General features: G+C 41.0%; 1 protein-coding gene across 1 annotated transcript in view; it reads right to left on the minus strand.

Moving 5' to 3' along the window:
• Positions 1-9,536: 9,536 nt before the first annotated feature.
• The window catches only part of ATP13A4 (ATPase 13A4), a 133,654-nt gene continuing 131,110 nt past the window's right edge, over positions 9,537-12,080 (minus strand). The window contains exon 30 of the mRNA XM_008151611.3: positions 9,537-10,717. Within this exon, the coding sequence (XP_008149833.2) occupies positions 10,505-10,717 (213 nt within the window). The 3' untranslated portion in view covers positions 9,537-10,504. The remainder of the gene's footprint in view (positions 10,718-12,080) is intronic.

Consider the following 12,080-nt stretch of genomic DNA (forward strand, 5'->3'; position numbering starts at 1 on the left):
AAAAAAAAATTAGAATGAGGTGGGATGATTACAAAAATACAGAATGGATGTAAGTATTACACAGTAAACTTGAGCCCAAGATCTATCCTTAGAAGAACATAACCCTCTAAAGTGATGTCCTAAAGCTGGTTGATTTCTTACTAATCAATTCCAGATGATATAACCTGGTTGGAGAGATGAGGATTCCTTTGATATAATCAGACCTCCCCATGGTCCAGGATCAATTATTCTTTTTTCCCTTATCTGAAAGGTGGACTAGATTGTATATTTTAAGGAGTCAAGTTTTTTGGCATACATTTTCAACCAGCTTCAAGAATATGAGATATTAAACACTATTCTATGTTTTTTACTTTGGCTGATGACAATATCTTCCCCACTGCACTTAGCCATCAGGTGATTGTTTTGTCAAGAATATAGTATGTACTTAGATCTCTAACAAAGAGCATTGAAAACTGGGTTCACCTCATGGAGAGAAATCCATTAACATGGTTTCTTACCACCAGGGACAGCTCTTATAATACTGAGTAGAGAATGCACAGGGACAAACATAACATTTCCAAAGGAAATATACCACAAAATGTTCTGTCTGAACTGTGGAAGTTGGCAGGAAAAATTGTAGTGAGTATCTATAAAAACAAGTGCAAGATAGCACACCTAGGGAAATAATCTTTTTTTTTCTTTTTTTTTTTTTTTTAGGAATATATTTCCTAAGCCTGATTCATTGTCAAAATCACTTGGAGAGCTTGATAAAGGCACAGCTCACCAGAACCCATCCCAGAAATTCTGATTGAGTATGTCTGAGGATGGGTCCAGGACTTTATTTCTAATAAGCTCCTTGGGGATTTCTATGAGTCAAATTTGAGAAGCATGTTCCAAAGAGAAGCCCATGAAGTGCTATGGATTATTCCCCAGAGAGATGGGCTAACATGAAGGCACAGCAAAAACACCAACCACACAGCACCTACAGCTCTGTCTGAATCTGCATTGTTTCATACAGGTCTTTGCATCTCAAGGGAGAACTTGACAACTCAGAAATCATCCAAGAGAGGCCTATTTATAAAGCATTTTTTTTTTCAAAATAGGCAGAAGATGAAATGTGAAGGGTTGCAAAACGAAATCTAAAAAGAAGTTGACTCTTTTGAAGTAGAAGTAATTGATTCTGTAAACAAAGGCTGGAGGTAGGTCACTCTGTATCTTATTTTAAATAAGTAAAAATAAACAGACAAACTAAAAAAGAATAATTTTAAATAGTTATTAAATCATAGATAATTACACAGAGAATTATATTCACTCAATTCCTAGAGGTGTGTGATGTGTTTATTAGTTCATTCATTCTCCATTTATGCATTCTTTTATTTATTCCTTTACTGATTGACAAAGCACATTAAAAAGCTATGCTATGTGCAGGGCCAAGATTTAAGAATTCTCCTTAAAGCTTGAGACATGCAGGACAATAAATTATGTGCCACATTTAACCTCCTTTGATTTTTGCAGTTATGCATAAGGTAATAAATAATATTCTCATGAGAATAGCCAAGAAAGCTAAGATGTAGACATAGTGACTAATTTGCTCAAAATCACAAATCAAAGAAGTCAGGATTAGAGATCAGACCTGTCTGACTCCTAAGCTTATACTCCTTTTTAAAAATATATGTTTTTATTGATTTTAGAGAGAGGAAGGGAGAGGGAGAGAGAAACATCAATGAGAGAGAAACATTCACCAACTACTTCCTGCATGCCCCCTACTGGGAATTGAGCCTGCAACCTGGGCATATGCCTGACTGGGAATCTAACTGGTAACTTCCTGGTGCATGGGATGATGCTCAACCAACTAAGCCACATTGGTTGGGCTAAGGCTTTACTCTCAACTGCCAATAGACCATATGCCATTTTTGAGATTGACTTTATGTATCCAAATTCTGTGTGACCCTTAATGATATGGTCATACATGGGGTACTGGTTGAGAGCCCATGATTTCAGCCCTGAGCCAAACACTCTACCCTAGGACACCTGTGAACCCTCCTATCTGTTGTGCTAAGGTGAGGTGTAGGCAGATACAAAGATTTGGCCTTTCCCAACTATGACTTTTGGCATCCAGACCAAATCAGATTTCAGGACCCATCTAGGGAGGTTCCAAACCTACAAAGTTATCTCCAGATTAAACCAGTTTCTCATTAGTCATGGATTGTGGCTGAATTCTTGAGGCTATTTAAGCCATTATCAAACTCTCGAAGTTAACCTTGGGCTAGGTCGTGAGAGAACTGGCTTAGCTTTCAGGAAAGAGCATCCAGCCAGTTGTGGAGTCACCTTATCTTGTATTTTGCTCAGTTCCTGAGAAGAACAGGAATACAACGTGGCCTTGGGGCTCCACGCTGTTTACTTAGTGTTGTCTCTTACGTGTTCCTGCAAGGAGTTTCACCAAATGGAATTCACCTAATGGGGAGGTAAATTTTCTATCTTTATAACTTATGTTTCCTGGTCACATAAACCTGGGACAGTAGTCAAAAAAGGCTCATAGAAGCCCTACCACTGTGAAGTCCCTTGTGAGTCATTAAGAAATCTGCAGAATGTTGCATGCAGGACTCCTGGTGACAGCATGCTCTTCCCTCCTGCAATCTGTGTTGGCTGAACGGGCCACAACCCACCATGAAATGATCTCTGCTGATTCCATGAGGCTTCTCTGGGCCTGGCCTGACCCTGAGATTGCTTGCAGAGTCCCCCAGGTCTCTACAATTGCATACCACTGTGTCAACCCTGGTGACATTCTCCATCTCTTTTAACCAATTTCCACATCCTTTAGCCATTGGGAGACATGATCAGACTGTTTATGTCACTTTGTGTCTCTTTATGATACCATCAGCCACTAGCAACATGCATCTTCCACATCACAAAGTCACATCAGTGCTAGGTGACAAAGGCCCCGGGCATACTCTCTCCACCCTGCTTTGATTACACTTTAACATAAGACCACTTTATTTATTTCTCTATCTCTATCTCTATCTCTATCTCTATCTCTATCTCTATCTCTATCTCTATCTCTATCTCTGTCTCTGTCTCTATCTCTATCTCTATCCCTAGCTTTCATTTTATCACAAATTTATTTTACTCAGACCCTTGCAAAAGTCCCTAAAGGTAGGGTAAAACCAGATAGAAGATTGAAAAATACACACCCAGTTGTACTCAAAAGTTGCACCTGTTCCCTAAAATCTTGGTTTTTAAGCAAGTTTTCTGGCCTCAATAGTCTCTTCTCTTGGGTTGAGTATCTTCCTAATAGAGTCTTTGCACTCGTGCGCAAATCAGCCTTTAAGTCCCTCTACATATTGAAATAGTTTTTGTAGCATACACCCAACCCTTCTAATTCTACAGCCCACCTCCACATGCCCACTGTATAAACGGACAGTCAAACTCATTAAGCACAACATTGGAATCACTATACTTTGTACTTTTGTTGTTTTTATTGATAGTCCTATTGTTTTAGTTCAGCTTCTTTGTACTGAATGAAAAACAGATGTTCACAGACAAATGAGGATAAATAAATCAATAGTGATTATGTATTTTTTTATTCAATCATGCCACAGCTGCTTTTCTTTGCCCCAACCATAGCCCTGTGCTAAGTGCAGAATGGGAAGATGAAATGAATCAGGCTTAGTCTCTACCCTCAGAGAATGTGCTTTCTAGTTAACATGAGGTTGCATAGGAGTTGGAGGAAGTTGAAATACCACAGGTAAAAAAAAAGGCACACACCACACAAAGGAAGGATATGTCGAGTGTGATGCGTGTGCAATTAAAGGGATCTCCCTTCTGGCTTGACAGATCAGTATCATTCTAATTAGATCTTGAGAAATGGGTGGGATTTTGATATGTGGAGACAGAAGTAAGAATTTTTGATGCCTCCAAAGATAAAACAGGGTGAGCTAAGGTATTAGTGAGAAAATTGCTGTATTATGAGAATAAGTGGGTTACTGAATGCTGGGAATAATAGTTTGTTGCATTACTGAGCACAAGGAAAAATGTGTAAGATCAGCACAGATGTGGCCTGTGCAAAGGGCCTTTAAGTATTTAGTAAGCAATCTGTATTTTATTTGGTAGATAATTTAAATTATGAAGGGTATCTGACCACAGATGTGACATGATCAGAGATGGGCAATAGAATTCAATAGAGACCTTGAGAAGCAAAGATAGAGAGATCTCAGTTGGGGAGACCAGTTAAGAGACTCTTAAAATCATGTAGGTGGTGTCTGAGGGTCCTGGAGAATAGGAGGGTCTGCATGAGAGATAATACCAAGAGAGAGTACAAGGTCTTAAGAACTGATAGAGGTGGGACAGGAGAGATTCTTCATTGCATAACCATGTCTGTGGTTACAAAAGTAAAAGTTCTCACCTACAAAGCCTTCTTGATATCACACATAATCACCATTTTTGGTTTGCAACATAATGTGGATGGTGCCCCCTTGAGTTGGGCAGTGCGTAATACATGCAACATATATGAGACCTTTCAGCAGCATTCACAACGTCTACAGAGTTTCCATAGTTAGTTTGTGTGTAGCCTTAATCACAGGCCAGTGCTTTGTCAGATTTTTCATGGAGTCAAACACTCAGGAGAGAGAGTTGGGATGAGACAGCAAGAAAATAGAACTGGGAGAGTCTGAATGACATTCTGAGTGTTCTTCAATCAACCATGGACATTGCTCTACAACATCCTACATCTTTTCCCCAGTGGATTAGCTAATTTGATTAACAGTATCTAGCCAGGTGTGAAGAACATAAAGGACTTTGATTTGGAAATCAGTGGACTTGAATTGTAGAATTGGGTCTCCCATTTCCTAAATGTTTGATCTTGAACAAGTACTAATCTTTCAACCTCAGGTGCCTGAAGGGTTGCCCAAGTACTATGTAGAAAACAATCCAGCTAGTGGGGCAAGGACACCATTAGATAAAGTAGTCAGGGAAGGCTTCTTTGAAGAAGAGACATGTGAGCTGAAATCTGAAGGAGAAGGAATCAGCCAAGAGTGTGGGAGGTTGGTGGTGTAGGGGGAGTATTCAAGGCAGAAAGAATGGCAAATGCAGTCTTCTGGAGGAAGGAACAAGCTTGGTGTGGGAGAAGGCCAACACTCTTTCAACAAGTCCAAGAGAGGTGTGCTTTGTTGTTATTTAAAGAAAGTCATTTTATGGATAAAGTTTAGAGGGTTATTTTAACAAGTCTAGTGGAAACCAAAATGTGGACCAAATGCTGTGTGGCAGCAATTTTCAAGGTTTTTTGTTTGTTTGTTTGTTTGTTTTATGCACAAAGACGTGAGTATCATTCAAACCAAGAGAGACTCTATCTAACCCTAAAAAGCTCTACAAAGCAGGGGCTGAGCAAAGTTCAAGCAGAGATATAGGTTTCTCTGGCTTTATGATTTCACTCTCTCCACGGTGGGAGTCAACCTCTTCTGTAATTGATGGTCAGGTTTAAGAGAATGTATATGAAAACTAGAAACTCTCTCTAAAGAAAATTATAATCATGATGGCAATCCATTGGATAATTGCCTCTCTTCCCTCCTTGGTTTTCAGTGCTACAAACATTTCATTCAGGGGAAACACCATGGTAGAGACACATGCAGGCAGAGGTCCTGTGTCGGAATCTAGCTCCCGCTCCTCCACTCACTCGCTGTGTGCCCTTAGACAAGTCACTGAATCTCTTCAGAATAAGGAGGTACCTCATCAAAATAAGGAGGATAGTAATCTTTGCTCTGTATTTCTCCTAAGATCATTATGAGGTTTAAATGAGAGAATGAGCATAAGAATATTTTATATGTGCTTAATGCCCTGTGTACAAAGCAGGGAATAATAGCATCTGCAGTATTAAGAAATGACTGGAACTTTGTAAAGATGTTGCTTTGATTCAACATCAGTGGAATAGACCACATCATTTTATTAGCCAGAGTGAAAGACTCTACTAAGAGAGAAAGAAATTGATTTTAGAACAGAATTATAGATTTTACTTGCCTTTTAAAATACAGAATAATTTATTTCATCATAAACTAAATACATGGCTCTGAATAAATAATCACGTTTTCCAGTCATTACATCTGCATGTGGGTACATGTACATTGTGAGAGCACAGAGGAACACAGATGGCACAAGCGTATTTCCACTCTCAGATCATTCCATAGTTAGTGAGGAGAGTCCAGAGTCAGGGTTCTTTCCTGTGGACAAGAGCTATTTACCTTGGAGTGGACAAACAGGGGACCCTCTCAAATGATTTGGATCAGGTGACTGTTCACGTCTTCTCCAAGTCCTGGTCAGAACAATATATTAGGCATTGATAACTCTGCTTTTGGGTTGGGATGCTCTCCCAGGTTCTTTTCCTCAAAAATTTCAAACACCTATTTCTAAGAAAGTGCACATATTGGAAGAATTCCACAGATATCAATTTGGCAATCAGGACCCCTCTTTTTTTAGGCTCTTACCCCTATGAGAAGCCATATTCCAAGATACAGAACAGTCACGTCTACTTGTTCACACCATGGGACCTCACAGGGCGGGGAGCCCATCCTCCCCAGCCCATGTACCCATATAGGTCAGCCTGATATTCTGTGTGGGCAGCAGTAGTAAATGGTTGACATCACTGTGTAAGACTGACTGGACATATCCAGTCTGGAAGGGATCTTGCAGGTAGTTGAGTTTCATCAGATACTTGACTTCTTTCCCTAATTGGTCTTGAATATACACTTGCACCTCCAATGTCACAGAGCACACACCTCCTGAGGTCACCAACATCCACTCCCATCAGTGTTGTAAGGGCTGTAGTCTTCGTGTCAGCCCAGAGTCATTCCCATGGTGCTCTTCACACACTGGCTGTGCCCTGGACATAGGTTGGAGCCTTCTTTCCCATGGTAATCCTTCAAGTATTTAAGTACAATTCTCACCCGCCCAGCCTACCCATTTTTTCCAGAGTAAGCACTTTCTGCTTCTTAATTTATTGCCTTCAAGATATAATTAGTCTCAAGTGAGTCTTCAGAAATGTGTCCCTTTTGGCAAAGATTTTAGGATTGTTTGTCTGGTCAGAGATTGGAGTCCCCCATCCCTGTCCTCTACCAGCCGTGTGCGAATTGCTGAGGATGGAATCACTTAGGACCAAGGCAAGAGCAACTTCATCTCAGAAAGACAAACAGACACTTGGTGGTTGTGGTTTCCTTTTGTTTTTAACACACTTCTAGCCCAAGTCTGGCAAGATGCCTGGGAATTATCTGAAGAGAAGACCCTGGTATTTATTAGCACAGGGTTGCCTCCTTCCACCTGGCACATGAGAAACTCATTCTTTGTTTGCCTGAGAGATGACATGAGGCACCTGCCCTGCTGGAGTTTAGTCATGAGAAGGCATTTGGAAACAACAGATTTGCTTAGAAGATAGTGTCTGAGGTTCGGGTCTGCTCTCCTCAGCCTGGGTCGGTTTTCTCATCTGTAAGGTAGGGATGAGTCCTTCTTTGTCTGGGTCCAGAAGAATTGTGCAATTCACATGAACCAGTGGGGTGACAGCACTTGGCGAGGGACTCTCCTAAGTATGAGATGTACACACTGTCTTTTTTTATTTTATTTTTATTGAAGTTATTGGGGTGATATTGGTTAATAAAATTATATAGGTTTCAGGTATACAATTCTGTAATACATCATCTGCATATTGCACTGAGTGTTCACCACCCCAAGTCAAGTCTCTTTCCATTGCCATTTATCCCCTATTTACCCTCTTCTACCTCCCCCTCCCCACTTTCCCTGTGGTAATTACCACACTCTTGTCTGTGTCTACAAGGTTTTTTCCATTTGATTAATCCTCTCACTGCTTGGACCAACCCCCTCCCCTCTGACAGCTGTCAGTCTGGTCTCTGTATCTATGAGTCTGTTTCTACTTTATTAGCTTACTAGAGGCCCAGTGCATGACATATGTGCACTGGGAGAAAGGATGGTCCCTCAGCGTGGTCTGCGCCCTCTCTCAGTCCAAGAGCCCTCGGGGGATGTCTGCCTGCTGGCTTAGGTGAGCCTGGCTTCTGGCTAAGTGGTGCTCCCCCTGTGGGAGCACACTGACCACCAGGGAGTACCTCTTGCGTTGAGTGTCTGCCCCCTGGTGGCTAAAGCACATCATAGTGACTGCTCATTTTGCTGTTTGGTCGATTTGCATATTAACCTTTTATTATATAGGATATTCTTCATTGGAGTCCATATATAAATAAAATCATATGATACTTGTCTTTCTCTGGCTGGCTTATTTCACTTAGCATAGTACTCTCCAGGTCTATTCATACTGTAACAAAAGGTACGATTTCCTTCTTTTTTTTACGGCTGAGTAGTATTCCATTGTATAAATGTAGCATAACTTTTTTATCTGCTCATCTACCATTGAGCACTTGGGCTACTTCCAAATCTTGTCTATTGTAAGTAACACTGCAATAAACATAGGGGTGCATATGTTCTTTCAAATTAGTGTTTTGAGTTTCTTCAGATATATTCCTGTAAGTGGAATCACTGGGTCATAAGGATGTTCCATTTTTTTATTTTGTGAGTTAACTCCATACTGCTTTCCACAGTGGCTGCACCAATCTGTATTCCCACCAACAGTGTATGAGGGTTTCCTTTTCTCCACATCCTCACCAGCACTTTTTTTTAAATTTCTTGATGTGCACCCTGCTTTTGCTTGTCACTAGGTTGTATACCATCTCCAGTTTGCTCTGCCCACAGTGCCCCCACTTTTAAAAAATAAGAAAAATTATCCACTTTAGAAAAAAGATATTCGAAGTTGTCATATCACTGCTGAGGCTGACTTTGTAAATGGAAACATTTCTTCTGTACCAAGCAAGACAGTGATTCTGCAGTCTGTTCTAATGATTCCTCACACCCCAATAAAGCCAGAAGCAAATGGTGCCTTCACGGCTGGGAAAACACCAGGCTCCCAGAATTATCTATAGCCACAGAGCCACCAACCATGCCCAGGAGTTCAGCCAAGGAAGGCAATGACTGCAGGTGCTGATGAGAGTAGCATAGCCAACCACTTGTTCTGGGCCAGGACACCCAACCCTGCCCACCTCATTCTCCTAGGATTTGATGTGCATAATAAAAATGTTGCTTTTGCTCTAAAATAGTATTTGTGGATTTTCTCCTAGAATTCAGTATTGTTTGCTGAGCTAACAGAAACCTGGGTGTTTTCTGTGATTAATAAATCAAGTATAACCAAGCTGTAATAGTGATGAAATGGGGGAGATTTTTGTTTTCTGAAAACTGAAGCCTGAAACCTAAGAAATATGTAGGCTGAGTAAAGACTTATATCGATGGTAACATGTTGTAGCACAAGACTAACTTGTATCAAAAATAACAGAGCAGAGGAGTAAAAATCCTGGAGTCGGGCATGTGCAAGGAGGGTTATTAAAACTCAAAAGTTCATAGGGTCGGGAAATTTAGAGATTAATGGATAGTATAAGGACTCTTTGATATGTGCAATGGTCCCTTCTTTTCCAGGAATACAGGCTGGACCAACTACACAATTTGTGGGGCCCAGCATGAAATGAAAATGTAGCAACCTTTATTCAAAGAATTTTAAGATGACAACGGCAGGGCATTAAACCAAGAGTGGGCCCCTCATGTCAAAGCATGGGCCCTGTGTGACAGCACAGGTCATGTGCCCAGGAAGCCAACCCTAAATACAGGAGACTGTACTCCCCAGTCCCTCTGCCACCCCCGGTTAATGAAATGTGAGTGGTGGAAGAGACCTGTGCCACTCTTGGGGTCAGGCAGTGAAGAGCCCTTGTTTGATCTCCATTCTCTTCCTTCCCTATCGCATCTTTGTGTTGAGTGGATGGAGCCATCAGATTGGAGCAGTCACCTCTCTGAGGAGATCTCTTCTAAATAGTCATCTGAACCAAGAAAAAGAACTTCTTGTGTGCTAAGCCACTGAGATATGGGAGTTGTTTGTTACTGCAGCATCAGCTTAGGCTATCCTTACTAATACGTGGAGAAGGCCAGAAGTAGAAAGAAATGTCTCAAATCTGAAAAGTACTGCAAAGGGAAGGAAACTAGATAGTGAAGATTGTGTGATGGTTTCCACACGTTCGTTTCTCTATCAATGAAATAAGAACTCAAAACTGATCTTTAACATGCTATGATTCTATGACTATACATAGTGCTACTTTCCCTCAACTCATTTAAAAAATATATTATCTAAGATGAAAGAGCACATCTTCTCCTTTAGCTTTCCAGTCTCTTGGCCCATCGCCATCCTTGGCCCAGTCTCGATTCACTGAACACGTCCAATACTTTCAGAGGCCAAGAGGAAGGCACTCTCCTGGGGCAGTGTTCTGCTTTGCAGAAAGTATTTTATCAAACAGACTTTAATTTGTCACCATGATCGAATAGGTGCTTGATTCCAAAATTTCCTGCTGATATTGTAAGAGTCTCATTGCTTTAAAAATATCGCTGAAACTGGTCCCTTTTGTCATTGTTTCTATGTTTTCTCAACTTGAATATCCCATTGCCTTCAGAGTTGTTCCTCGTTGCTCTCAAACACCGGGTTGCTATAAGACACTTCCCCGCCACACTCCGGCAGGTCAGAGGGAGACATTTGGTTCAGTGGGGGCCATGTAGGGTCATTTGCCAAGGCCCGGTGCCATATCCGATACTGGCTTTTTGATTGATAGCCAAAGTACCTTTTGATTATCATCCATAGGGCTCGGTTTTCAATAATGGCCTCCTGCAAAATAAAAGAGTTGCTCTTTACAACCAGAGGTCAAGTGTTTCCAGGTTATGGCCCCCATTGACTCTAGTAAGACACTACTGTGTTGGCTGCCAAAGCCCAGCTTGACAAAGAACTTCAGGCCTAGACAAACAAATCCAAGGTGGTTTCACATGATAGGTGCTCAAACCTTTCCACTTATGGAACTCTTCTGGGAGAAGAGTGAAGTACATGTTTTCAAGAATCTGGAAACACAGCTTAAAGTAGTCTGCCTCAAGGATGAAATTTCTTCTGAATCTCATACAGAAATTAAATTTGAAACCATAGGGTCAGGAAACATAGAGGTTAATGGACAGTACCAGGTTCCCCTAACATTTAAAATCATTCAAATGTCACAGTCCATTCCACACCACATCCATATTTGATTTGATATAAAATGGCATTTAAAATTACTCACCACCAACTGAAATGGACCCTATAGAAAGATGTGCCACATGTATGGTGTGGCTTTGGTATGCACATCACTGCATAGTTAAGAACAGAGGTCAGTGAAATTGGAATATGGGCCACAGCTTTGGAGTTGAACAGATCTAGATTTAATTCCAGCTCTGACACCTACTATGGACAAATTAATTACCCTATCAGAGACTCAGTAATTAGAAATAATAATTCCTTCCTCTTAGGTGTGTCATAAGGATTATATAACTCCCATCACAATGCAGGGCATGGCATGGCTACTACCTCCCTTTTCTACCTTCTGAACTATTCATTTAACAGGCTGTGCACTATGGCCCTGTTCACATACCTCTAACCTTCACCTCCAAATAATTACAACGTATTTTTAAGATTACCGGATACCTCTCTGTAGAAACATTTTGCATTGTCATTTTATTTCATGAGTTAGACTTAGCCTCGAATAGAGTCCAAGATATAAGTTACAATACAGAGTGCATGGGAGGGTATTATCATTTTTATCATGTTTAGTCATGAAACTGAGGGTCCTTATGACTTTGATTAAATTTAGTTTTTGAAACCAACCTCTAGAAATAATATCTCTCTTTCTGTGGGTCTATAGCCCTCAAAGACCTATCCTTTCCCTGGATAACAGCAACCCTTGAGGCAGCAGAAGACAGTTGCCTGGACCTGACTAATGATCACAAGGCCCAGACCTCGAAAGGTAACATCGTGACCTAAGTTATGTTTCAGTTCCTGAGCCCAGGATGGAACCATCTCCTGGCTACTTTCCTAAGAGACCAAGCAGAGGGACACTGGAAAAGACTTCAGAGCTGTCCTCAAGGCCTGAAGAAATCATTTATTACCCTTACCTCACCTCCGACCAATCAGCTCCCAGCAGGACTATGAACCCCTACCCCACTGTGTC

The sequence above is a fragment of the Eptesicus fuscus genome, chromosome 3, assembly GCF_027574615.1.
Source record: "Eptesicus fuscus isolate TK198812 chromosome 3, DD_ASM_mEF_20220401, whole genome shotgun sequence".
NCBI classification, from domain to species: Eukaryota; Metazoa; Chordata; class Mammalia; order Chiroptera; family Vespertilionidae; genus Eptesicus; species Eptesicus fuscus.